The sequence below is a fragment of the Mesoplodon mirus genome (genome assembly GCF_964341445.2).
Source record: "Mesoplodon mirus genome assembly, chromosome: 5".
NCBI classification, from domain to species: domain Eukaryota; kingdom Metazoa; phylum Chordata; class Mammalia; order Artiodactyla; family Ziphiidae; genus Mesoplodon; species Mesoplodon mirus.
Window position 1 is genome coordinate 137,220,523 of NC_138980.1, and position 27,303 is coordinate 137,247,825.

Genomic DNA, 27,303 nt, shown 5'->3' on the forward strand with positions numbered 1-27,303 from the left:
ACACCCACAAGAATTGCTAAAATATAAAAGGCAATACCTAGCGTTGACAAGAATGTGGAGCAACCAGAATGCTCAGTCCCTGTCTTTAAGGTTGTGTATTGGTACATGCACTTTGGAAATCTGTTTGGCAGTATTTATTCAAAGCTGAACATGCATATATCCTATGACCCGGCAATTCCACTCCGCAGTACATGCCAAACATAGCTGCATGCAGATGTTCATCAAAAGATTGCACCAAAATGCTCATAGTTGCACTATTTATAATAGACAAGAACTGGAAAGTACCCAGTTTCCCATTAAAAAAAGAACCAATGACTAAACTGTAATATATTCACACAATGTAATACTAATCAGCCATGAGAATGAATGAATTACAGCTACGTTCGAAAATATTGATGAATCTCCCAGACATAAGTTTGTCAGGCACAGAAAAGTGCATGGTGTCTGATTCCATTTACATTAAGTGCAAAAATAAAGTAAAACTATATTTTGATGCTAGCCATGAAGAGAATGGTTATGGGGGGAGTGCTATGACTAGAAAAGCGGTACATGGGGGACTTTCAGGGTGTTGATAATACTCTGTTTTCTCACCTGGGTGCTGATTGTATGGTGTACTCTTTGTAAAAGTTTACTTAGCTATGTGTATATGATTTGTGCATTTTTTGGTATGTATGTTATTTTTCAATAGAAAGTTAAAAGAATTTTTATCATTTTTTTCAATTAACTCACCAAATTTTGATTTTGAGCTTATATAATTTTTTATAGTTTTCTCTATTTTTTTATACAACAGGTTCTTATTAGTCATCAATTTTATACACATCAGTGTATACATGTCAATACCAGTCACCCAATTCATCACAACCCTACCCCCACCCCCCCACAGCTTTCCCCACTTGGTGTCCATACATTTGTTCTCTACATCTGTGTCTCAATTTCTGGCCTGAAAACCGGTTCATCTGTACAATTTTTTTAGGTTCCACATATATGCATTAATATACATTTGTTTTTCTCTTTCTGACTTACTTCACTCTGTATGACAGTCTCTAGATCCATCCACGTGTCAACAAATGACCCAATTTCGTTCCTTTTTATGGCTGAGTAATATTTCATTGTATATATGTACCACATCTTCTTTATCCATTTGTCTGTCGATGGGCTTTTAGGTTGCTTCCATGTCCTGGCTATTGTAAATAGTGCTGCAGTGAACATTGGGGTGCATATGTTTCTTGAATTATGGTTTTCTTTGGGTATATGACCAGTAGTGGGATTGCTGGGTCATATGGTAATTCTATTTTTAGTTTTTTAAGGCACCTCCATACTGTTCTCCATAGTGGCTGTATCAATTTACATACCCACCAACAGTGCAAGAGGGTTTCCTTTTCTCCACACCCTCTCAAGCATTTGTTGTTTGTAGATTTTCTGATGATGCCCATTCTAACTGGTGTGAGGTGATACCTCATTGTAGTTTTGATTTGCATTTCTCTAATAATTAGTGATGTTGAGCAGCTTTTCATGTGTTTCTTGGCCCTCTGTATGTCTTCTTTGGAGAAATGTCTATTTAGGTCTTCTGTCCAGTTTTGGATTGGGTTGTTTGTTCTTTTAATATTGAGCTCCATGAGTTGTTTATATATTTTGGAGATAAATCCTTTGTCTGTTGATTCATTTGCAAATATTTTCTCCCATTCTGAGGGTTGTCTTTTCATCTTGTTTATGGTTTCCTTTGCTGTGCAAAAGCTTTGAAGTTTCATTAGGTCCCATTTGTTTATTTTTGTTTTTATTTCCATTACTGTAGGAGGCAGATCAGAAAAGATCTTGCTGTGATTTATGTCAAAGAGTGTTCTTCCTATGTTTTCCTCTAAGAGTTTTATAGTGTCCAATCCTACATTTAGGTCTCTAATCCATTTTGAGTTTATTTTTGTGTATGACATTACAGAGTGTTCTAATTTCATTCTTTTACATGTAGCTGTCCAGTTTTCCCAGCACCACTTATTGAAGAGACTGTCTTTTCTCCATTGTATATCCTTACCTCCTTTCTCATAGATTAGTGGACCATAGGTGCGTGGGTTTACCTCTGGGCTTTCTATCTTATTCCATTGATGTATGTTTCTGTTTTTGTGCCAGTACCATATTGTCTTGATTACTGTAGCTTTGTAGTATAGTCTGAAGTCAGCGAGTCTGATTCCTCCAGCTCCGTTTTTCTTTCTCAAGATTGCTTTGGCTATTCAGGGTCTTTTGTGTCTCCATACAAATTTTAAGATTTTTGGTTATAGTTCTGGAAAAAATGCCATTGGTAATTTGATAGGGATTGCATTAAATCTGTAGATTGTTTTGGGTAGTATAGTCATTTTCACAATATTGCTTCTTCCAATCCAGGAACATGCTATAACTCTCCATCTGTTGGTATCATCTTTAACTTATTTATCAGTGTCTTATAGTTTTCTGCATGCAGGTCTTTTGTCTCCCTAGGTAGGTTTATTCCTAGATATTTTATTCTTTTTGTTTCAATGGTAAATGGGAGTGTTTCCTTAATTTCTCTTTCAAATTTTTCATCATTAGTGTATAAGATTGCAATAGATTTCTGTGCATTAATTTTGCATCCTGCAACTTTACCAAATTCATTGATTAGCTCTAGTAGTTTTCTGGTGGCATCTTTAGGATTCTCTAGGTATAGTATCATGTCATCTGCAAAGAGTGATAGTTTTACTTCTTCTTTTCCAATTTATATTCCTTTTACTTCTTTTTCTTCTCTGGTTGCCATGGCTAGGACTTCCAAAACTATGTTGAGTAATAACAGTGAGAGTGGACATCCTTGTCTTGTACCTGATCTTAGAGGAAATGCTTTCAGTTTTTCACCATTGAGAATGATGTTTGCTGTGGGTTTGTCATATGTGACCTTTATTATGTTGAGGTAGGTTCCCTCTATGCCCACCTTCTGGAGAGTTTTTATTATAAATGCATGCTGAATTTTGTCAAAAGCTTTTTCTGCATCTATTGAGATGATCATATGGTTTTTATTCTTCAATTTGTTAATATGGTGTATCACACTGATTCATTTGCATATATTGAAGAATCCTTGCATCCCTGGGATAAATCCCACTTGATCATGGTGTATGATCCTTTTAATATGTTGATGGATTCTGTTTGCTAGTATTTTGTTGAGGATTTTTGCATCTATATTCTTGAGTGATATTGGTCTGTAATTTTCTTTTTTTATAGTAACTTTGTCTGGTTTTGGTATCAGGGTGATGGTGGCCTCATAGAATGACTTTGGGAGTATTCCTTCCTCTGCAACTTTTTGGAAGAGTTTGAGAAGGATGGGTGTTAGGTCTTCTCTAAATGTTTGGTAGAATTCACCTGTGAAGCCATCTGGTCCTGGACTTTTGTTTGTTGGAAGATTTTTAATCACAGTTTCAATTTCATTACTTGTGATTGGTCTGTTCATATTTTCTATTTCTTCCTGGTTCAGTCTTGGAAGTTTGTACCTTTCTAAGAATTTGTCCATTTCTTCCAGGTTTTCCATTTTACTGGCATAGAGTTGCTTGTAGTAGTGTCTTCAGATGCTTTGTATTTCTGTGGTGTCTGTTGTAACTTCTCCTTTTTCATTTCTAATTTTATTGATTTGAGTCCTCTCCCTCTTTTTCTTGATGAGTCTGGCTAATGGTTTATCAACTTTGTTTATCTTCTCAAAGGACAAGCTTTTAGTTTTATTGATCTTTGCTGTTGTTTTCTTTGTTTCTATTTCATTTATTTCTGCTCTGATCTTTATGATTTCTTTCCTTCTGCTAACTTTAGGTTTTGTTTGTTCTTCTTTCTGTTGTTCCTTTAGGTGTAAGGTTAGATTATTTATTTGATTTTTCTTGTTTCTTGAGATAGGCTTGTATAGCTATAAACTTATGTCTTAGAACTGCTTTTGCTGCATCCCATAGCTTTTGGATCGTCGGGTTTTCATTGTCATTTGTCTCTAGGTCTTTTTTGATTTCCTCTTTGATTTCTTCAGTGATCTCTTGGTTATCTAGTAACGTATTATTTAGCCTCCATGTGTTTGTGTTTTTTACGTTTTTTCCCCTGTAATTCATTTCAAATCTCATAGCGTTGTGGTCAGAAAAGATGCTTCATATGATTTAATTTTCTTCAATTTACTGAGGCTTAATTTGTGACCCAAGATGTGATCTATCCTGGAGAATGTTCTGTGCACACTTGAGAAGAAAGTGTAATCTGCTGTTTTTGGATGGAATGTCATAAAAATATCAATTAAATCTATCTGATCTATTGTGTCATTTAAATCTTGTGTTTTCTTATTTATTTTTATTTTGGATGATCTGTCCATTTTTGTAAGTGAGGTGTTAAAGTCCCCCACTATTATTTTGTTACTGTTGATTTCCTCTTTTACAGCTGTTAGCAGTTGCCTTATGTGTTGAGGTGCTCCTATGTTGGGTGTATATCTATTTGTAATTGTTATATCTTTTCTTGGATTGATCCCTTGATCATTATGTAGTGTCCTTCCTTGTCTCTTGTAACATTCTTTATTTAAAAGTCTATTTTATCTGATATGAGAATTGCTACTTCAGCTTTCTTTTGATTTCCATTTGCATGGAATATCTTTTTCCTTCCCCTCACTTTCAGTCTGTATGTGTCTCTAGGTCTGAAGTGGGTCTCTTGTAGATAGCATATATATGACTCTTGTTTTTGTATCCATTCAGCAAGCCTGTGTGTTTGGCTTGGAGCATTTAATCCATTCACGTTTAAGGTAATTATCAATATGTATGTTCCTCTTACCATCTTCTTAATTGTTTTGGGTTTGTTTTTGTTGGTCCTTTTCTTCTCTTGTGTTTCCCACTTAGAGAAGTTCCTTTAGCATTTGTTGTAGAGCTGGTTTGGTGGTGCTGAATTCTCTTAGCTTTTGCTTGTCCATAAAGCTTTTGATTTCCCCATGCAATCTGAATGAGATCCTTGCCAGGTAGAGTAATATTGGTTGTAGGTTCTTCCCTTTAATCACTTTAAGTATATTATGCCACTCCCTTCTGACTTGTAGAGTTTCTGCTGAGAAACCAGCTGTTAACCTTATGGGAGTTCCCTTGTATGTTATTTGTCATTTTTCCCTTGCTGCTTTCAATAATTTTTCTTTGTCTTTAGTTTTTGCCAATTTGATTACTATGTGTCTCGGCGTGTTTCTCCTTGGTTTTATCCTGTTTGGGACTCACTGCACTTCCTGGACTTGGGTGGCTATTTCCTTTCCCATGTTAGGGAAGTTTTCGACTATAATCTCTTCAAATATTTTCTTGGGTCATTTTTCTCTCTCTTCTCCTTCTGGGACCCCTATAATGCGAATGTTGTTGCATTTAATGTTGTCCCAGAGGTCTCTTAGGATGTCCTCATTTCTTTTCATTAGTTTTTCTTTATTGTCTTCTGCAGCAGTGAATTCCACCATTCTGTCTTCCAGGTCACTTTTCCGTTCTTCTGCCTGAGTTATTCTGCTATTGATTCCTTGTAGTTTAGTTTTCATTTCAGTTATTGTATTGTTCATCTCTGTTTGTTTGTTCTTTAATTCTTCTAGGTCTTTGTTAAACATTTCTTGCATCTTCTTGGTCTTTGCCTCCATTCTTTTTCCGAGGTCCTGGATCATATTCACTATCATTATTCTGAATTCTTTTCTGGATGATTGCCTATCTCCACTTCATTTAATTGTTTTGGTGGGATTTTATCTTGTTCCTTCATCTGGTACATAACCCTCTGCCTTTTCATCTTGTCTGTCTTTCTGTGAATGTGGTTTTTGTTTCACAGGCTGCAGGATTGTAGCTCTTCTTGCTTCTGCTGTCTGCCCTCTGGTGGATGAGGCTATCTAAGAGGCTTGTGCAGGTTTCCTGATGGGAGGGACTGGCGGTGGGTAGAGCTGGGTGTTGCTCTGGTGGGCAGAACTCAGTAAAACTTTAATCCACTTGACTGCTGATGGGTGGGGCTGAGTTCCCTCCCTGTTGGTTGTTTGGCCTGAGGCAACCCAACACTGGAGCTGACCTGGGCTGTTTGGTGGGCTAATGGCAGATTCTGGGAGGGCTCATGCCAAGGAGTACTTTCCAGAACTTCTGCTGCCAGTGTTCTTGACCCCATGGTGAGCCACAGCCACCCCCCACCTCTGCAGGAGACCCTCCAACACTACCAGGTAGGTCTGGTTTAGTTTCCCCTGGGTTCACTGCTCCTTCCCCTGGGTCCCAATGCACACTCTACTTTGTGTGTGCCCTCCATGAGTGGAGTCTCTGTTTTCCCCAGTCCTGTCGAAGTCCTGCAATCAAATCCCACTAGCCTTCAAAGTCTGATTCTCTAGGAATTCCTCCTTCCGTTGCCTACCCCCAGGTTGGGAAGCCTGACGTGGGGCTTAGAACCTTCACTCCAGTGGGTGGACTTCTGTAGTATAAGTATTCTCCAGTCTGTGAGTCACCCACCCAGCAGTTATGGGATTTGATTTTATTGTGATTGCGCCCCTCCTACTGTCTCATTGTGGCTTCTCCTTTGTCTTTGGATGTGGGGTATCTTTTTTGGTGAGTTCCAGTGTCTTCCTGTCGATGATTGTCCAGCAGCTAGTTGTGATTCTGGTGTTCTTACAAGAGCAAGTGAGAGCATGTCCTTCTAGTCCGCCATCTTGTTTCCAGTGTTGCTTATTATATAATTTTGATCATATGAACTTAGCCCCATAGTGTCTACTGATGTGATCTCATGATGCCATGGGAAACATTAACTGATAAATCCTCTGCTTGAAATGTTTACGATGGAAGTGTAGAGTTTCGTTTTGTTTTATTTTTAACATAAGAGAGCGAAGGGGAAAATATTTTGCTTTGAAGAGAGATTTTTGAAGTTTTTTTTCCTCTATGAGTTTAATCATTTGCTCAGCCTCCTCATTCACATTGAGAAAGGAATGTATATTTGAAAGAGGGAATAGAGCAATACAGTTATTAAATAACTAGGGTGAGTTATCACATAATCCAGATTGTGAATTGTTGACAAGTGACTCTACATTGTAAGAACTTATATGGTTATTTTTTTATTGTTTTAAGGTTAGAAACATAAGTCTCTGTTTGTCAACACTAGTGTGTCCAGCAAAGTGTCTACATGAGCTATTTCCAAGTTCCCATTTATGATAAGGAGCTATGGGGCATGAATACACCCACACTTTTACCTACATATATAGAGATAACAAACTCATCTGGTTACCTAGTTACCTTTTATTGTGTATTCACATTTTTCCCAACACTCAGGGTTATACTTGAAAAAGATTGGAATGCTTGGCCATCCTCTGAAGGAGGTGTATGAGCTTTATTATTGAGGCCAAGTCTTCTACCTTTGTTTACATGAAAACCTAGTAGTCAGGGACCTTGTCATATCTATTTTCTGTAAAGTACTTTCTGCAGTTGTCAAGATCAATAACTCAATTTGTAATGACAGAGAGCACAGAATTCAGCCTTTAGAATAGAAATGGCTGCTTATTTACCTCGTGGAAGTATTCCTTCTGACACTCTTCCACCACTGAGTATAGATTCTGTCTGAGAGGCACTTTTTAAAACTTTCCACCAATTTTTCATGTTGTCTAGCATCTCTGTGATAATAGTAATAATGCATGACAGATTTTAATATTTTATAGTTTACAAAATATTTTCCACCTGAATTTTCCTGTTGGACTTTGACAAAATCCTATAATGTGGTTGTGTATTATGCCATTTTGCAGATGAGGAAACTGAGACTCAGAGACAGAGCTTAGTTTGCACAGCTAAGATGTATCAAAGGCAGGCTTTCCAGCCTAGTCCAGAGCTTTTTCTATTTTATTCCACCCCTGTAAGTTTCACCTTTCATATAGCACTATAGAATAAAAATTATGGATTTAGCATATTATTTAGTTCATTCAGTATATATGATATGCTTTCTGTGTGCCAAATATTGGTGCAGGTGTTGGAGATACAATGATGAACAAGATGGAAGCAGTCCTATCTTGATGGAGATCATAGTGAGTGGTGGGAGTACAGACAAATAACTGAGCAATTAAAATAGGAAGGTGCACCCTGTTTTTATCTTCTTCCATGTACTATGCTAGGATCTACATAGGGTGTCATGGGAATACACAGGAAGGGCACATGACCTTGTATGGTTAAAAGCTTTCACTCTTTTTCTAAAGGCTTCTATTAAATGATACCAGAAAATAGAATCTACTAGATATTCTAGATGACCAGTTGGAAGGGGAAAGTAATATTTGAGCAACATCCTTGAAAATTACATTCAATGGGAAAGGAAGATTATAGCCCAGTAAAAGTAGCTGTTAGGCTAAAGGTGAGTGGCCACGGGTCAGTGTCTGGATTTCAAAATGTAACCCTGAAAAAGAAAAGAAGGGAAACAGGCTCACAGCAAAAATCGGATTAGGCTCAACTGTATTGACCACAGTTTTAAACATAGACAGCTCTGAGGTATCATCAAACACTCATGATGAAACACTGCATTTTTGTTTGTGAAGATTCTCCATAACAAAATTCCTCCATCTGTCTTTAACTTGCCCAGAAAGAATCAACACCCTTAAGGCTTCTTGGGGCTCAAACTATGGCTATGTTCTATCCAAAGCCCTTTGAATTTCTGGTTGAACGCAAATGTACATTAGGGTTTGACTCTAGAAGTCAAACTTATCCGTCATTACTTATGTGTACATCCTGCTATAAGCTCCCAACAACAGCCATGTCCTTGTGCTTAACGATTACAGGAAGAAGGTAACTGTTGAGGACATTGTTTCTGAACCTGAGGTCTGTGGAAAGTTTTCAGGAAATCCTTGAACTCCGAGAAATGGTGTGAAAAATTGTAATGCCTCCTCTGTGCATTCTCCTGGGGAGTATACCCACAGCTTTCATTAGAGACTTAAAGGGATCTGTAGGCTTTACCCTCCTCTCCAAAAAAAAAAATGGTGGCGACTCTTGTGGTAATGACTTTTGTTTGGTGGTGAGAGGCAATAAAATAGCCATTTGAACATCAGATTATTTGGATACATCGTCGAAAATAGGCATCTAGAGAAACATTCTGTTGTAGCCAGCCTCTAAGATGGCCTCCAATGATCCCCTTTCACATTGCACCAAGGTTGATCTCTGTGACCGACAGAATACAGCAGAAGTAATGGTATGTCACCTCTGAGATTAGGTTATAGAAGACTGTGGCTTCTGTCTTGAGTGTTTTCTCACTGAGAGTCATCAGAGAAATGGGGGGAAGCCAGTCAAGACTTGTCTTCCCAAGTCATGAAGACACTCAGATGTGTTCTTCAAATTAAGAAGAAGCCAACATGATAAGGCATGGAGGCCTCTTGCCAACAGCCATCAAAGGGCCGAGGCCTGCCAATAACCATGTGAGTGCCTGTGGCAAGATTCTCCAGCCCTGCTGAGCCTTGAGATGACTGGCCACTTAACTGCAAGCCCTTGAAAGACGCTGCACCTGAACCACCTGACTAAGGTGCTCCTGCATTTACCGTCCTCAGAAATTGTGTGAGATAATAGATGTTTGTTGTTTTAAGCTGCTATGTTTGGGGATAATTTGTTACATAGCAACATATACCTAAGGCACATTATCTTGACTCATCACTATAAAAAGAAAAGTGAGTATGTGAAAAATGATGTTTGTAAAATACCAACTTCCCTGTTAATCCTGGGAAATTAGAGCTGGAAATAAGCACATGCGAGGCACTTCTTTCCTCCTGTTGGTAAATAGTGCAGTGTGGGGCTTCCCTGGTGGTGCAGTGGTTGAGAGTCCGCCTGCCGATGCAGGGGACACGGGTTTGTGCCCCGGTTTGGGAAGATCCCACATGCCACAGAGCGGCTAGGCCCGTGAGCCATGGCCGCTGAGCCTGCACGTCCGGAGCCTGTGCTCCGCAAGGGGAGAAGCCACAACAGTGAGAGGCCTGCCTACCACACACACACACACACACACACAAATAGTGCAGTGTGGCCCATTCACAGCCAGCACTTGGGAACCTGTGTGATCCCCACAGCAAGGAACACCCTCAGGACAGAAGCAAACAAGTTTTCTTTTCAGTGATTTCTTTGTTTCCTTTTAAAAGGCACTGGTTTTCAAATATCTCCTGGGTAAATCTTTCTTATATTACCACCAAACATGATCAACTCACCAGAGAATTCATACTTTGCCAGTGATCATGGGAATTACTAACGTAATCTTTTACAGCAACAATTGTTATCTTTTTCTTGTTACCATTGTGGTTCCTTCTTTATTAGGAAGCCAGCTGGTCCAGCTGATCCAGTTCTTGGGCTGCCAAGGGCATTTTTGTAAAACAGCTTTTTAAAACTGTGTAGGGACTCATTCATTAGTGAAATGTGCAACCAATCAGTTGACTCAATCTTATTTTAAAATGAAATAGAATTTTGGAGTTCAGAGTATAATACATAATAAGGTATTTAATTTATTTTTTGGTTTAGCATTTTTTTAGAGCTATATGTATATTTTTATATCTGTATGTACTACTTGAGAGATCAAATGTAATTTTTAATGTGACTTGCAGTAAAAATGCTTGAAAGTCACTATTCTATAGCATTTTGATTATGGAAACATATAAAAAAATCCAGATTTTTGGAAATATTTCAGGGATGGACTATTTTTTGATGGGAGGGATTGGCAATGCTGGCAGAACCCATTGATGAAATGGGTTTTCCCGAAGAAAATGAATTTTTTTTTTTTTTGCGCTATGCGGGTCTCTCACTGTTGTGGCCTCTCCCATTGTGGAGCACAGGCTCCGGACGTGCAGGCCCAGCGGCCATGGCTCACGGGCCCAGCCGCTCCGCGGCATGTGGGATCTTCCGAGACCGGGGCACGAACCCGCGTCCCCTGCAGTGGTAGGCGGACTCTCAACCACTGCGCCACCAGGGAAGCCGGAAAATGAATATTTTACTCCCAATTACTCTGGAAAGTCCCTAATCCTCAGGTAAGGAAAGAAGCACTATTTTGAGACAGGGCAGAGTGTGTGGAGCAGCAGGCGTTTTCCTTTCACTGGTGCCGGGAGGATCCAAGACTTGCCTGTGAAACAGAGAGTGGGCTGATGTAGGTCCTGGCCACGTGGCAATGGCCATGACACGCAGCACCTGTGATCAGCAGCAGTGGTAGCTGGTGAGGGTGCAGTGCTTGCAGAGCTTCCGGCCCCAAGAAGGCACACCTCAGGCCTCCTGGCAAGTGGAGAGAGGAAGTGAGACTGGCCCTTAGATAAAGGGAAAGTAGTGTTCCTCCCGTGAGCCTGAACAGGGAGCACTGGCAGCAGAGCAGAAGAAGCTGAGCTCAAGAATGGGGATCATTCTCACAGAGGTTGCAAGGCCAAAGAACTGGAGGGAATGTTCCAGAGCCCATGTGAGGCAGAATCCTAGAAAATGCCAAAAAGGAGATGGCTGGTAAGTCTTGGGGGCCAGGATTGGTGGGGTCTTTTAGAGAAAAGCTAATTTCCAGCCCATGAGCTTGGGCTAGCTCTCAAGGAATAGACCTGGGAGCTGCATTAAGTGAACATAGAGGTTCCAAACTTCATGCCTGTCCTCTGCGAGGTAGGGCTCAGGGCAGCCTGTGGAGTATCTGAACACAGGAGAGCTGTGGTGATTCTTCGGTTAGCAATTGATGCTGAGAAATAAATATATACAGAGAAGGAGTGACTGTCCTCTAGGGTCAGCCCAACCTCATAGTCATTACCATAACTAAAGTAAATCTCTGAGCTAATAATGTTATCAGTAACCCTTTCTTTGTCTTGAATGTTGTGTTTTCCTTTGGACCACTTTTTTTTTTAATTTTTAATTTTTTAATAAATTTATTTATTTATTTAGTTTTGGCTGCATTGGGTCTTCGTTGCGGTGTGCGGGCTTCTCGTTGTGGTGGCTTCTCTTGTTGCAGAGCACAGGCTCTAGGCCCGGGCTTCAGTAGTTGTGGTTCGCAGGATCTAGAGCACAGGCTCAGTAGTTGTGGTGCACAGGATTAGTTGCTCCACGGCACGTGGGATCTTCCCTGACCAGGGCTCGAACCTGTGTCCCCTGTGTTGGCAGGCGGATTCTTAACCACTGCACCACCAGGGAAGCCCTGGACCACTTTAAAAATGTAGAAGCCACATGAGGGGTAATATTAAGTTCATAGTTCAACTTTGTGTTAATGAGTGAATCAGATTCCTTTCTGAAGTGAGTAGAGAGTGACAGAGTACTTGGTGGAGAAGGGAAAATGGTGAAGAAAAGGTCAGTGAGGACATCCTTTGCCACTTTGCAATTTTCCCAGGCGGCTGGCCTTGGCATTTGTGCGAATGGCTCTATTTGATCTTGGACACCACAACCCATCCAGCAGGCTGTACCTGGGGGATGGTGGGGTGGGGGGGGGGATGGAACATGAGTCCAAGGGCAAAATTCTGCATGATGTGGAAGTAGATCAATCAACCACACTCACTTATATAACATCTACTACCAGGGACAAAGTTCTGTGCTGAGCAATAAACATAATTCCCCCATAATTTATACTCTTGTTGAAAGAGAGGACATATGTAGCAAAAGTCACCTAATAATAAAAAACAAGTGAACATCTTATTTACATGATATAATATTTAGATGGGTTTCAAGTGAGTTTTTTCAGCACCAAATTCCATGACGTTGTAATTTTTCCTGAACCAAATGCCAAAAGATCTCAAATTCCGATCTTGTTTATTTCAACTGGTAAAATGTAAACACCATTCATTCATTCATTCATTCATTTGTTCTTTCACCAACTATACCGAGTACCAGCTTTAAAGACTCTATGTGAGTTACTTTGGGGGACAGGATTTCTGGAAACTAGAACTCTCCAAACACCTTTCCAAATTTTGTGACATTTTCAAATAGGAACAAGGTTGATTTGGGTCAAACGAGGTTCTTGAAGTAAAAGCAAAGTCATTGCCAATAAGCCAAAACTCCACGGATTGCCATGGAAGCAATGTAGAAATGACCCTTAAGTAAATTAGAACTGGTGAGGACTTCAGTAATTAAAGTCTCTTCCCTGTAGCTTACGCGGCAATCAGGAAGCAAGGGTAGTTTATATCAAGGTCTCAAAAATAAACATACAGCTTGCCAGCCCCTGGAGATGGAGACGTCATTCTTGAGCGTGCTGTATGCAGGGCTCAGAGATAAGTGATGGGCCTCTTCTCACCCTGATTGAAAATATATTAGCTTCTTTAAACCAAGAATTATAGTGATTTCAGTGTTATACTTATAAGGGGTGACTCCTGGGACTTGCATAAACCAAGCTTATTTAAATACTTTTCCAGGAAAGAACATATGCTACTATTAAAGAGTCGTGATAGAACAACTGTAATCCCATGAGGTAAAGCTATCTGAGAATATTCATGTTTGCTTTCAGATATGAGTCCATGATTTATGTGGAATAATTAAGTGTCTCTCTAGATGTCTACTCCAGGGGAGACTCTTGAAACTTTTACCCCTTTCATGTCCAAACTTGTTCGTTATTTCAAGACTGGGAGAATTCCAGTCATACATGAAGTCTGTGATGATATTGAAATTCACTCAGTTAATTCACTGATAAAATTTTTTGAGTGTCTGTTATATGAAAAGTATACAGTTGGTGCTGTATAATGTATACATGTGGACAAAGGCAAAATTCTGTCTCTCGAGGTGCTGAGGTCTGATAAGGAAGAATAACGAATGCAAAGATACCCAATTCCAAAACTGAGAGAGGAAGTTGGTGTGGTCTAATGGGTAAATGAGGAAATGAACTGGGATTTGAGAAAAGGATGGAATTCCAGGTGTGAACACTGGGGAGGAGGGATCTTCAATGGACAAGTAATAAAATGAATGATGGCCAGAATGAAACTAGAAAAAACCTGTTAATGGAATAACGGTGAGCAATTCAGAACAGCCAGAGAATCATCTCACTGTGCAGTGCTCCGTGGCTGTCACCACGTGCCTGGTCCCGGTCCCTCACAGCCCTGCCTGCTAGAGGGAGGGTAGCAGCTTATTCTTTAGAAATGGCGAGCAAGGGAAGGAAGTGCTTTCCTCTTCCCAAGCAACAGGCACATTTAATATGGGATTTCTCTTGGCAGTGCCTTAAGCCATGGAGTTATTTGGCACTTTAGTCTGTGTGTGACAGGAGAGAGAAGAGACGGGAAATAAGCATTCCTTCCAGCATCCCCTCAGATATGAAGAAGCAGGACCAAGAACCAGCTCTTCCTCCCTACTTTGAATTTTAATGTGGACAAGAGCCTTATCTTGCCTTTGCACCCTGGAAAGGGCAGCTGCCATTGGGATGCTGAGTGGAAGAACTTGGAATCCACTTCTGGGGCGAGCCAGTCAGCGACTTGGTGTTTGCGGAGGGTCCAGGGAGGAACAGAGAAGAGCTCTCACCGCTATACTATTCCAGGGTTGCTGCTGAGTCAGAAGAATAAACAAAGTGCTTCAGAAGTCAGAGTATTTCACATCTTTCTTGATTATTCATTTCTTCTCCCAATTCTTACCACTCAGCCCACCAAACCCTCCTTCTTGATAAAATTTTTCTTATTTAATGCTATATCTTATTTAATGTTAGGAGAAGACTGATTTGGGATCATATGTGTATGAATTATATAAATGTGGCTGATTACCTTTTCTGATGGCAAGGCAAGCTTCTTAATTAGCTCTAACATAAATGATTATTATTTTTTTTATTGTTCCATGGTTCTCAACCCAGGCTTCATATTAGAATAACCTTGAGGGCTTTAAAAAAATCCCAATTTCCAGGCTGCTCCCAGGTCAATTACACCAGAGTCCTGGGGTTAGGACTCAGGCATCAGCATTCTTTAAAGCTCTGTAGGTGATTCCAATGTGCAGCTGATGCTGACGACACAGTTCTAAGTGTCTTGAGGGTGAATAATAAACCCAAACTAGTAGTGGATGAAAATATGTGTGCATCTAATGTTTAAGTATCAGATTATTAGCAGTTCTCAACAAATGTATTTCCCTTTTTAAAACAGTCTTCTGAGAAGTGACCTTCATACATGTGTTGGTTGTTTTTTTTGAAAAGGGAAATTTAAGACTTTCTTTTTTTTCCTTTCTTTTTTTTTAGCATCTTTGTTGGAGTATAATTGCTTTACAAGGTTGTGCTAGTTTTTGCTGTATAACAAAGTGAATCAGCTATATGTATCATACATTTGTTATAGAGTATTATTTTAGTGATGTCTCTCTGCTAGTGACGTGAAGCATGTTGCATATAAACTGTCTGGAGACCGTGGTGTTATTTGCAAACATGCCAGAGAATGCAACAGATTTTACAAAGGTTTATGAAAACAATATGCTTCATTTTTGTTAGTATAGAAGCAGCTTCAAATTTAGCCTCCTGTTAAAGAGAAAGCCCAGAGAGCAGAAGTGAGAAGAGTCTGATTCCTTGTTCACTCCCAGCTACTGTGAGAGCCCCTTACTTCTAAGCCTTATGACATCTTTGGCTGTTTCCTCTCTTGACTCTTCAATCAAACGCAAGATCTGTTAAATCTATCTCTGTGATTTCCTTTTACACCTTCATTTCTCCGTTTTCATGGTTACTATCCTAAATCAGACTCTTACTATCTTTGCCTTGGTAATTGTCATAGGCTCTCCACTTCATTTTTTCTTATATGTAGCCTCTAGCTCAAAGATCTGAGGGCATGATGTCTTCACTCACCTATAGTGGTTATCCACTGCCCACAGAAATATTACAACTCGTAAAGCCAGGCATTCAAGCTCTCCATCATCTGGCCCCAGACCTGTTTTCCAAGACTATTCCCTTTGTGTGTAGTTCTGTGGAACTGATCTAGCTGCTCAGTAGTCCTCAGATATGGCTATGTTTTTTCCTGCTATCAAGGCCCTTGCTCCTGCTGGTATTTCTGCCAAAATCCACATCCTATCCAGTATGGAAGGCTCACATTTCATCTGCTTCACAAAACCCTGACCTTCACAGCTAAAAGCAATAGTTTCCTACTGTGATCCCATTACAACACTTTATCTGGACCACTTCTTAAACATTTCTCAAAAGCCCCTTAATCCTTCTGCCTCTGTTCACTTATTTGTAAACTTGGAATAATAATACCTACCTGAAAAATGGCTTGTGAAGAGTAAATAAGATCATATATGAAAAAGCCCAATTTTTAAAGTCTTTCCTTCCTCTCTCCCTCCCTCCCTCCCTCCCTCCATTCCTCCTTCCTTCTTTCCTTCATTTACATACTTGTTTTATTGTCCATTATATCTTTGTAATTTCCTTGTGGGTAGGGTCCTGTGACTGATAAATTCTTGTTTTTTACACAATTCTTATGGTAATGTTTTGCAATGTAAGCCCTCATGTACATGTTTGTCATAAAAGGGCCCAATATTCATGACTTGCTATAGAAGTTATAATCAAGGTTTAGGAGAAGAGATAAAGGTCAGAAGTCCAGTTATTGTTTTGATGGTGTAATAGTAATAACAATTATTATTATTATCATAATTTAAAATTATCCTATGTATTTACCCCAAAACTCATTGAGGAAACTTTTGTAATCTTGAGAAATCAGGAATCAAATTAGGTAAATTGATTTAGGTCAGACAGCTTCTAAGCATTAGGCATGGATTCAGACCAAGGCCTCTCCAACTTGAAAGCATGTGTTATTCTAGCACACGAGGATTGGTTAGATTCTCTCTAAGGCCATGTCTGCCTGGTGGCAATCATTGCAGGTAATCCTTCTTTTTTCACTATAATTGTGTCCTAGGTCCACAGGAAAGCAAGAAGCAGCCATGGCAGGAGGCCGATAAGAAGAAATTCTGAACAGAGTGACTATGATTGGGTAGAACAGATGCAGGAATGAAGAGATTAAACAAGCTCTGGTTATTACCCTGTTTGCATGCTTCTTAGGTTCATGTTAGAGTCCTAAAACAACGCCTGCTGTGACTGCATCCTTAGGAGTGGCAAAAGTCAGTGATCTTCCAAGAGGCAAGTGTGGATTCCTCCTTCTTATTCTCTCCCCAGGTTTAGTTTCTGTGCATTCTTACTTTTCCCGTGGTCAGTAGCTGACCTCTTCCCAAGGGATGTTTGGCCCTAAGGAAGCTAAATGCTTCCTTTGCCACTGGTTATTTTCTGTGCCTCTGGTATGTTTTTTACAGACTCTCCTAATCATGTCATTCTAGAGGGTCTCCTTTCGTAGTTGCTGTTGAGGAGACAGGAGGTCCTGACACTACATTCTTACCACCCCACATCGCCCAAGATAGAAGAACAGATTCTCTCTCTGAGCAATTTGGATTTAGGACACATTGATTCTACTGTCTCTTTACTGGGGCTTGTAATGGGAGGGCCGATTTTCAGAGAAGGAAGAGAGTGACACTGATGTGCCCGGGGATAAATAGATGAGAGACTGTGAGCTCCAGGGAGGAAAAGGAGACAGTGTATAGCTGCCTTGATTCTTGACAGCTTTCTGGGTGGGTTCTAATCTCACAGGCAGCTTAATTGCTTCCCTAGCCTTGAGTTCTATAAAATAATCCTATAGCCTTTTAAATAAATTCCTCCTTTCAGCTTAAGCAAGCATGAATGGGTTCTGTTTTTTACAGCCAAACAATCCTCTAACTGAGAGTTAACTAATTTTTAAACCATTATCAAAATTCAAGCTTAATTTGCTTTTGCTCATGATGAGTCACTAATCTATGTTGGGTCCCCATGATCCCATTCTTTATTAGGATCTACAGTTGACCTCTAGGGTATATTTCATAGCCCTTCATGTCTCTTCTACATAACTGCTTATTTATGGAGTTTCATGATGTTTTAAATACTTTGGTTTCATAGCAAACACATTTCACTTAATCTTTCAGTTCTGCAATAATACTTCTAGGCCAACCCTTCTATTCTACCATTTCTTTCTTCCTTTCTTTTTCTCCCTTTCTCTCTTTCTTCGTTTCTCTCTCCTTCCCTCTCCCCCTTTTTATTCCCTCCCTCCCTCCCTTCCTTCTTTATCTGTATGATATCAGGGAGTAGAAGCATCAGGGAGAACAACCCAGAATTGTAAACTAGAAGTCTTCCTTCATCCAGCTTACTAAATCGACTGAGCCCAGTCACCTAACCTCTCAGGGCCTCACTTTAAGTAAAGTGGGGAAACTATACCCATGTCTCTTCCAGCATGGAAATTCTATGATTCAATGATTCTGTCCCCATTCTGGAATATACCATGTAGAGATAGAAATTAGTGGAAAATTTGTTCAGAGTACATGTTTTCCAAACTTATTTGACCGTGGAATACTTTTTTTTTCTATTGACATATAGTTGATTTACAATGTTATGTTAGTTTCTGGTATAGAGCAAAGTGATTCAGATATATATATTCTTTTTCGTATTATTTTCCATTATGGTTTATTACAAGATATTGAATATAGTTTCCTGTGCTATAGAGTAGGATCTTGTTGTTTATCTATTTTATATATAGTAGTCTGTATATGCTAATCCCATACTCCTAATTTATCACTCCCCCCTCCCCACGATTCCGTTTGGTAACCATAAGTTTGTGTTCTGTGTCTGTGAGTCTGTTTCTGTTTTGTAAATAAGCTTACTTGTGTCATATTTTAGATTCCACATATAAGTGATATCATATGGTATTCGTCTTTCTCTTTCTGACTTACTTCACTTAGTATGATAATCTCTAGGTCCATCCATGTTCCTGCAAATGGCATTATTTCGTTCTTTTTATGGCTGAGTAGTATTCTATTGTATATATATATACCACACCTTCTTTATCCATCTGTCGATGGACACTTAGGTTGCTTCCACATCTTGGCTGTTGTAAATAGTGCTGCTATGAATATTGGGGTGCATGTATCTTTTCGAATTAGAGTTTTCGCCAGATATATGCCCAGAAGTGGGACTGCTGGGTCATATAGTAGTTCTATTTTTAGTTTTTTGAAGAATCTCCATACTGTTCTCTACAGTGGCTGTACCCATTTACATTCCCACCAACAGTGTAGGAGGTTTCCTTTTTTCCACACCCTCTCCAGTATTTGTTATTTGTAGACTGTTTAATGATGGCCATTCTGGCATGGAATGTGGAATGCTTTTTAAATAATTACATATTGATAGAACACCAGCAATAGCTCATGGGATATAATATGCACTTAGATTAAAGAGAACAAAAAATGGCCTATGATAACTTAGTTGCTGCAAGGAATGGTGAAAAACAATTCATATTCTAACTCAATACAGGACCAAAACAATAATACATATTAAACAGATTAAATCATTTTCATTTGTATTGGGAAAATGAAAAGAGACAAAAATAGCTGAAATAAGGTTACATAGTAAAGAGCAATAATTATTAAGAGTCAGCCTATGGATATCAGTAAAAGAAGTGGTTAGATACACTGAAACGTTGATATTTAGATTCTACCTCATGCATTTATGGCTCATGCAATTTCCTGGGTTTCTCTCTATTTCTTCAATACAAATTGTTGCATGAGAATAATATACAAGTCTATATAAATACATTAAATATCTTTTAGAAGAAACGATGTTATTGGAAAATTTTTTGCTTGAAACACCTCAAGATTTTGCAGTTTGAGAAAAGTTGACCTAGGTGAACCGAACGCCATATAGGTTTTCAGTGAGTAGCCTGTTTTTCCCCTCCTGCTCTCTCCACTGCCCACATGCTTGCATGCATGGCTATTAGATTGATTTATTCTCTCCTGGGCTTTTGTATTCTATGACATTACATATATTTCATAACAGTAAGTCTGGCACTGCAATTTTATAGACGTCAGTGGCAGTGGTCCTTGTATAGGTTTAAACTTACCTGATCGCATTATATCCCTTGAAAATAGCCTTGCTATTTAAGGGATTGTCACTGAATCTAGTATGTATGATTAATGTATAATGCTGCCTATTAAGAACTTTGAATGTGTACATTAAAAGAGTTGTAAATTGCACTTCATCATTGGTTTGTTTCTTTCATATATCTTGAGAAAAACCCAATGGCTGTAGCATTGCCATTTTGTGACTAATCCTTCATGTAATAAACCTAAGCTTCAATTATCTTGAATGAATGGTCTATTTAAGAAACCCTTTGGCTTAGTGCTGAACTGTATTCCTACTTAAGGAGCCAAACATCATGGAGAAACTTCCAGCAATGTATAATAGCAGCTTCCTCATTCTGGAGTTTTAAACTTCTACCTTCAGGGGTAAATATATGGATCCTAGAACCATCAGAACTTCCAAGATCTCATTGCAGATACTTGAGTGAGCAGAGTTGTACTAGGATAGAATTGCTAATTTCCAGAGTTGGAATTACTGAGTTAAAATATAATGCTGCTTTCAGCAAAAAAAGCCCTTAATGGCACAATTTTACTATACTGAACACAATTTTATTTGATCCATTAAAAACAACAGCGTGAATGTAGATGCCAACATTATAGTGATGACTAATAATTGGAAGCAGTTACTTATAGCACTTTATACTAGTACATATTTCTTACCATTTATACTAATATTAATTTTTGTGGCTTTAACCTTGGCTACAGAAGGCACATAGCATAGTTTAGTGAAGTTGGCCTCACATTTGTAGGCACTTCAGAATGCATATTTTAAGGACACACACACACTTAAGTTCAGTGAGAAAGTGAATATTTTGTTCAAAGAACAATATGCAAAGAAAGAAATAGCATGAGTACAGAATGAGAAGGACCTCACTGTGTTTACAGTTCTCATGGAAAAGAATAGTTAATTGCAAGTACTAGATGAACCAATGTTGATATATCTGAGCTATCAGTGGAATATATCAATGTGATAAATCTGTCTAAAATCCTCTAAATGGAAACTTCCTGTGAGAGAAAAAGAGCCAACTTTAATTGAAATATTCTTGCTCAGACAAGAAAGTTATCAGAAGTTCATTGTGCACTAACAATAGTCAGACCACCTGTGGAGTATCCTGCTCATTGGCAAGCTAGAGCAGTTTCCCAGTATAATCTGCAGAATAGTAGCTCTTTGTATATTAACAAGTATTATTAGGAGGAAAGTCTGTGGTCAACAAAATTTGGAAAGATGAGCTGTTAAGCAATTCAACCGGTGTCTTTTGGGTAGTACTTCTCAGAGACTAATGTATCAATATACATTGTAAATGTCCAAGATGGGATGACATAGGGAAACCTGGAGTGAAATGGCCTACCCCAGTGTCCTGAAATAATTTGCATTCACCCCAAAATACTTACATTCTCCCTTCATCCCCTGACCCTTCTTCTAGGACTCTGATCCTCCTATCATTGGCTTTCCTGCCACTCTCTTGACTATTTCACTCTCCAGTGGCTGTTTTACTTCTTTTTTTACTTCTTTCCTCAGACACAGACATGCTCTGTTTCATAAAAATAATTTTAATTTTGCTTCTCTCTCCAGATGCATACTCTCTTTTTTCTTCCTCTTGCTACTTCTGGTATTTGATGACTTCCCCCCTTTTCCTCCCCACATTTTCGAATGAGGACTATTTTTCTTTCTTGGATAATCTTGCAGACTAGTATTCCATGGTATATGCCTGGGGGCATGCTCAGTTAGAGATGCTTAAAAGAGGCAGAGAGAAAGACAATGCATTTGAAAATCAGGTATTTGTCTTTCAATGGTTGAGGGGTTCATCAGTGAGAAAGGGGATAGAATTATTCTAGTTTCCTCTAGAACAGAGCTTATTAACCGTGTGTGTGTGTGTGTGTGTGTGTGTGTGTGTGTGTTTGTGTGTGTCCTAGATCCCTTTGGAAGACTGGGTAAGCCTATGAATGCCTTCTCAATATGAGGTTTTTAAGTATAAAATATAATTATAGGATTAAAAAGGAAATTAAATTATCAAAATATTAAGATTAATTTTTCTATAGTGCTATTGTGCATCTTGATTAATGCATCAGGTAACAAGATCTAGTAGGTCTAATGTCTACCATACTTTGTTTTGAGATATTTACAACAACTCTAATAAGAAAATATCTGTGATTACCATCAGTGACAAAGTTATACAAACTACTGTGGTTTGGTGACTATATTCATAATGGAAGGAAATGTTATTTTTCAGTTAGAACTTAGTGAAAATGTAGATGTAATGATTTCCAACCAAATTTATCAACTTCCTGAATTATTTGTGGACACCAGCTTTAAAATCACTTCAATAAATGATGGAACGTATACTTGCAAGGAGTCAGATTTAAGTTTATTGTAAGAAAAAATTTTATAATTGAGTTGTCCAAGACAGGAAAGCACTTTCTCATGAAATAGTGATCTACCTGTCAGTGGAAATATTCAGTTAGCTACTGGATACCAAATGTTGAGAATTTTGTAGTATAATACTAACTCATATTAGTTAACATCTTTTGAGTGCTTACTAGGTTTCAAATACTGGATTAGGAGCAATTTACGCTTTAGTTCTTTTAATCTTTATAACAGTTCTATGGGGTTATCTTCACTTTATAGATAAGACAATTTAAGTTTGGGGATTTGCCAAAAGTTTGCTGCAAGTAAGTGGTACAGTGTGACCTCAAACCCCGAATCTGGGGGACTCCAAAGCCCATGATTGCAGTTTATTTTGGTGGTAATTTTGGGGGCTGATTGGAAAGGTGAGAGAATTGGAGATCTTTGAGAGTCCATCCTCTTCAACTGATAGATGTTAGCAGACTGAAAACCCAGAGAAGTTAGGTGACTTACTCCAGGTGACACACTCCAGGTGACACAATTTGTGGCAGAGCCAGAAATTGGACTTTGATGTCTTGTTTATGGGGAAACATGAGAAGCTTTTATTCTTTGACTTACCATCTGGTAGAAGCCAAACACATCCTGAAGAAAGAGAAAATGGAAGACACTATGGTTTGCAACAGAGTGTATAATCCCTTTCTACTTCTTCTGGACAACACAGATGTCTCAGAGTGCCTTTACTGTGTTAGTGCATTCATTCTTATGAAGACAAAGTTACTTGATATATCAAATAAGGAGCTGTCCAGTAGTAAAATCTGTGCCTTTGATATGTTTATATTATGAATAAAAAAATTGCTCTTGTAATAACCATGTCCTTATCAATTTTTTAAACATTTTTATTGGAGTATAATTGCTTTACAATGGTGTGTTAGTTTTTGCTTTATAACAAAGTGAATCAGCTATACATATACATATATCCCCATATCTCCTCCCTCTTGCATCTCCCTCCCACCCTCCCTATCCCACCCCTCTAGGTAGTCACAAAACACAAAGCTGATCTCCCTGTGCTATGTGGCTACTTCCCACTAGCTATCTATTTACATTTAGTAGTGTATATATGTCCATGCCATTCTCTTACTTTGTCCCAGCTTACCCTTCCCCCTCCCCGTATCCTCAAGTCCACCCTCTAGTAGGTCTGTGTCTTTATTCCTCTCTTGCCCCTAGGTTCTTCATGACCATTTTTTTTTTTTAGATTCCATATATATATGTGTTAGCATACGGTATTTGTTTTTCTCTTTCTGACTTACTTCACTCCATATGACAGACTCTAGATCCATCCACCTCACTACAAATAACTCAATTTTGTTTCTTTTTTTGGCTGAGTAATATTCCATTGTATACATGTGCCACATCTTCTTTATCCATTCATCTGTTGATGGACACTTAGGTTGCTTCCATATCCTGGCTATTGTAAATAGAGCTGCAATGAACATTTTGGTACATGACTCTTTTTGAATTATGGTTTTCTCAGCGTATATGCCCAGTAGTGGGATTGCTGGATCGTATGGTAGTTCTATTTTTAGTTTTGTAAGGACCTCCATACTGTTCTCCGTAGTGGCTGTATCAATTAAAATTCCCACCAACAGTGCAAGAGGGTTCCCCTTTCTCCACACCCTCTCCAGCATTTATTGTTTGTAGATTTTTTGATGATGGCCATTCTGACTGTTGTGAGATGATATCTCATTGTAGTTTTGATTTGCATTTCTCTAATGATTAATGATGTTGAGCATTCTTTTATGTGTTTGTTGGCAATCTGTATATCTTCTTTGGAGAAGTGTCTGTTTAGGTCTTCTGCCCATTTTTGGATTGGGTTGTTTGTTTTTTTGATATTGAGCTGCACGAGGTGCTTGTAAATTTTGGAGATTAATCCTTTGTCAGTTGCTTCATTTGCAAATAATTACCCCCATTCTGAGGGTTGTCTTTTCATCTTGTTTATGGTTTCCTTTGCTATGCAAAAGCTCTTAAGTTTCATTAGGTCCCATTTGTTTATTTTTGTTTTTATTTCCATTTCTCTAGGAAGTGGGTCAAAAAGGATCTTGCTGTGATTTATGTCATAGACTGTTCTGCCTATGTTTTCCTCTAAGAGTTTGATAGTGTCTGGGCTTAAATTTAGGTCTTTAATCCATTTTGAGTTTATTTTTGTGTATGGTGTTAGGGAGTGTTCTAATTTCATTCTTTTACATGTAGCTGTCCAGTTTTCCCAGCACCACTTATTGAAGAGGCTGTCTTTTCTCCATTGTATATTCTTGCCTCCTTTATCAAAAATAAGGTGACCATATATGCGTGGGTTTATCTCTGGGCTTTCTATCCTGTTCCATTGATCTATATTTCTGTTTCTGTGCCAATATCATACTGCTTTGATTACTGTAGCTTTGTAGTATAGTTTCAACTCAGGGAGCCTGATTCCTCCAGCTCTATTTTTCTTCCTTAATATTGCTTTGGCTATTCGGGGTCTTTTGTGTTTCCATACAAATTGTGAAATTTTTTGTTCTAGTTCTGTGAAAAATGCCATTGGTAGTTTGATAGGGATTGCATTGAATCTCTAGATTGCTTTGGGTAGTATAGACATTTTCACAATGTTGATTCTTCCAATCCAAGAACATGGTATATCTCTCCATCTGTTTGTATCATCTTTAATTTCTTTCATCAGTGTCGAGAATCCTGAAGATGCCACCTACTAGAACTAATCAATGAATTTGGTAAAGTAGCAGGATACAAAATTAATGCACAGAAATCTCTTGCATTCCTATACACTAATGATGAAAAATCTGAAAAAGAAATTAAGGAAACACTCCCATTTATCATTTTAACAAAAAGAATAAATACCTAGGAATAAACCTACCTAAGGAGACAAAAGTCCTTATCAGTTTTATCTCCCATGTGTCTCTTTGGCATATTATGAATCCTAAGTAAATGCCTAATGCATGAATGAATGAGTATTATTGCCCAGTTTGCTTTAATTCCTACCTAAACCCCACAAGTAATTGAGTGTAATGCAATAATTCTGTTTTTTTCCACTGAATGATAATTATAATTAAATTTACCATGCGTTTATAATGAAGGAATGGACTGTCCAAATTACTTCAAAATCCAACATGTAAATTCTTTCTGCAGTGGGATTACATATAAGTAATAAAAAATTTAAAAACATTTTTAAAAAATAAACTTTATTTTTTAGAGCAAGGCAGAAAGAAGGCTAGATACAGAGTGTGATTCTGATTGCAGAGGACCTGGAGGACTACATTAAGGAGATGTTAATAGTCTTGAGAAAAATGGGAAACCATTAACAGGTTTTGACAGCTGTGACTTTTATTACTGACCTCATTAAAATTGAGAGGAAGGTACAGAGATTTCCTATGCACCCACTGTCTTATATGAATATTAGAGGGGACAACATTGCTAAATGGCCACAGGTAACACAAAAACTCTAATAAGCTGCAAACAAATGTTTTCATTCATAACACTTCAAAAATCTTGGCCTCAGTTCTGTTATTTTGCAATTTTTTTTTTTTTTTTTTTGAGGGAGAGACTTGAGGGCAGGCCTGGTTTGTTCAACCTGGGCATTCACATAGGGCCCTGCACTTGGATGGGTCCTGTAAATTATGTAGCAGGTCCTAGATGAAAGAGAGATACAAATCAAACTACAATAGTCAAATTACTGATTTGATATGGAAATTAAGCCTGAAAAATATTGAGAACCCAGAAGACATCTCAATCTTCTTAGTAATGCTTTCTCTCATGCATTCAATATTTTTTGTTTCCTGTCTTTTCCACCTATAGAACTTTTTAGGTTCCACCACTGTGTCATTATTGGCACTTTCTTCCCCCCCTCCAGAGACTTAAAAAAGAAGTTATGATTAAGCATATGCAATATCCAAAGATTCCCCAGCATCTTTGCCAAGCTGCCATATGAGCATTTGCATATTGTTATATATAAATATGTATTTAAATGAATTTTTGTACCTTTCTAAGCAAAGAGTATATAATATAAATATCTGCCGTTTTCTTTTCAATTTGAGATAACTATATTTTGCTTAATTGCTATTCAACTCACTGTAGCACAAATATTGATGACAAAATTAGAATTTGCTTTTTACTTAACTGTCAGTCAAAGGAGTAAAATGGAACATTGTTTTCCTCTTCTGGTAAGAGAGTAGCTTAACTATAATTTACTTCAAAAAAATATACTGTTTCCCAGAAAAAGAAAACTTTAAATTATTTTGACCCACTCAGATTTAAGAAAATGCTTAAAAGCAAATTAACTGCTCTTTGACTTTGAACATTCTGTCCGTATCAATGAAATATGGTAAATTTCATCTTAGTAAATCGGTAGGAATGAAAGGTGATTGTGGGCTGTGAGATAAGTGCTGCCCACCTGGGTAGATTCCAAAGTAGTCAGCCTCAGTGTATCAGTTAGTGTAACTGATATTTACTGCTGTAACAGATAAAACCGCAATTCCAGTGGCTAAAACAATTGAAGTTTCTCTCTCATTCATGCAGTCAGTTGATATTTCTGGTCGGTGGGCTGTCTTCTGCCTGGTCATTCAAACACCTAGATTTCTTCCTATGAATCTCTGGCTTCCTATTCCTCTTAAGCTTCAAACATCTCTCCCATCACTAGCTGAATGGGGAAGCCAGAGAGGTTTTCTGTGAGCCGGCCCAGAAGTGGCATACATTGCTTCCACTCACCTTATATTCCCACGTCCATGAAGGGGAAATGATCTAGCTGTTAGCCCAGAGAAGAGGGAATTAATTTTGCTGCCTCTCTGCCTCTCTCTGGTCAAATGACAGTGTGCTATAACCAAATTAATTCCTTTCTATAATCCTTAAAAAAGTGTGTTACATCACATTATAATTACAATAATATGTGCCTGTTTCTTTTGGACAATACTATTCAGTAGACTTCTTGACTGATCTATGCCAAGGTCATTGTTATTGACTCAGGGTTATAATTTTGGATAAGTTATTCCAATATCAGAGGCTTCGTGTGTGTTATTCCATATATTTTCCAATGGCCAGATAAGGGACTTCCATGGCCATCCAGTGGCTAAGACTTTGGCTTCCAATGCAGGGGGTGTGGGTTCTATCCCTGGTCAGGGAGCTAAGATC

The 27,303-nt window shown here is 38.4% G+C and overlaps 1 protein-coding gene across 1 annotated transcript in view; it reads left to right on the forward strand.

The window, feature by feature from the left end:
• Window positions 1-6,040: 6,040 nt before the first annotated feature.
• LOC309803776 (3',5'-cyclic-AMP phosphodiesterase 4D-like) overlaps window positions 6,041-27,303 on the forward strand; it is a 443,765-nt gene continuing 422,502 nt past the window's right edge. The window contains exon 1 of the mRNA XM_082620488.1: window positions 6,041-6,157. Coding sequence (XP_082476614.1) covers window positions 6,104-6,157 — 54 coding nt within the window. The 5' untranslated portion in view covers window positions 6,041-6,103. The remainder of the gene's footprint in view (window positions 6,158-27,303) is intronic.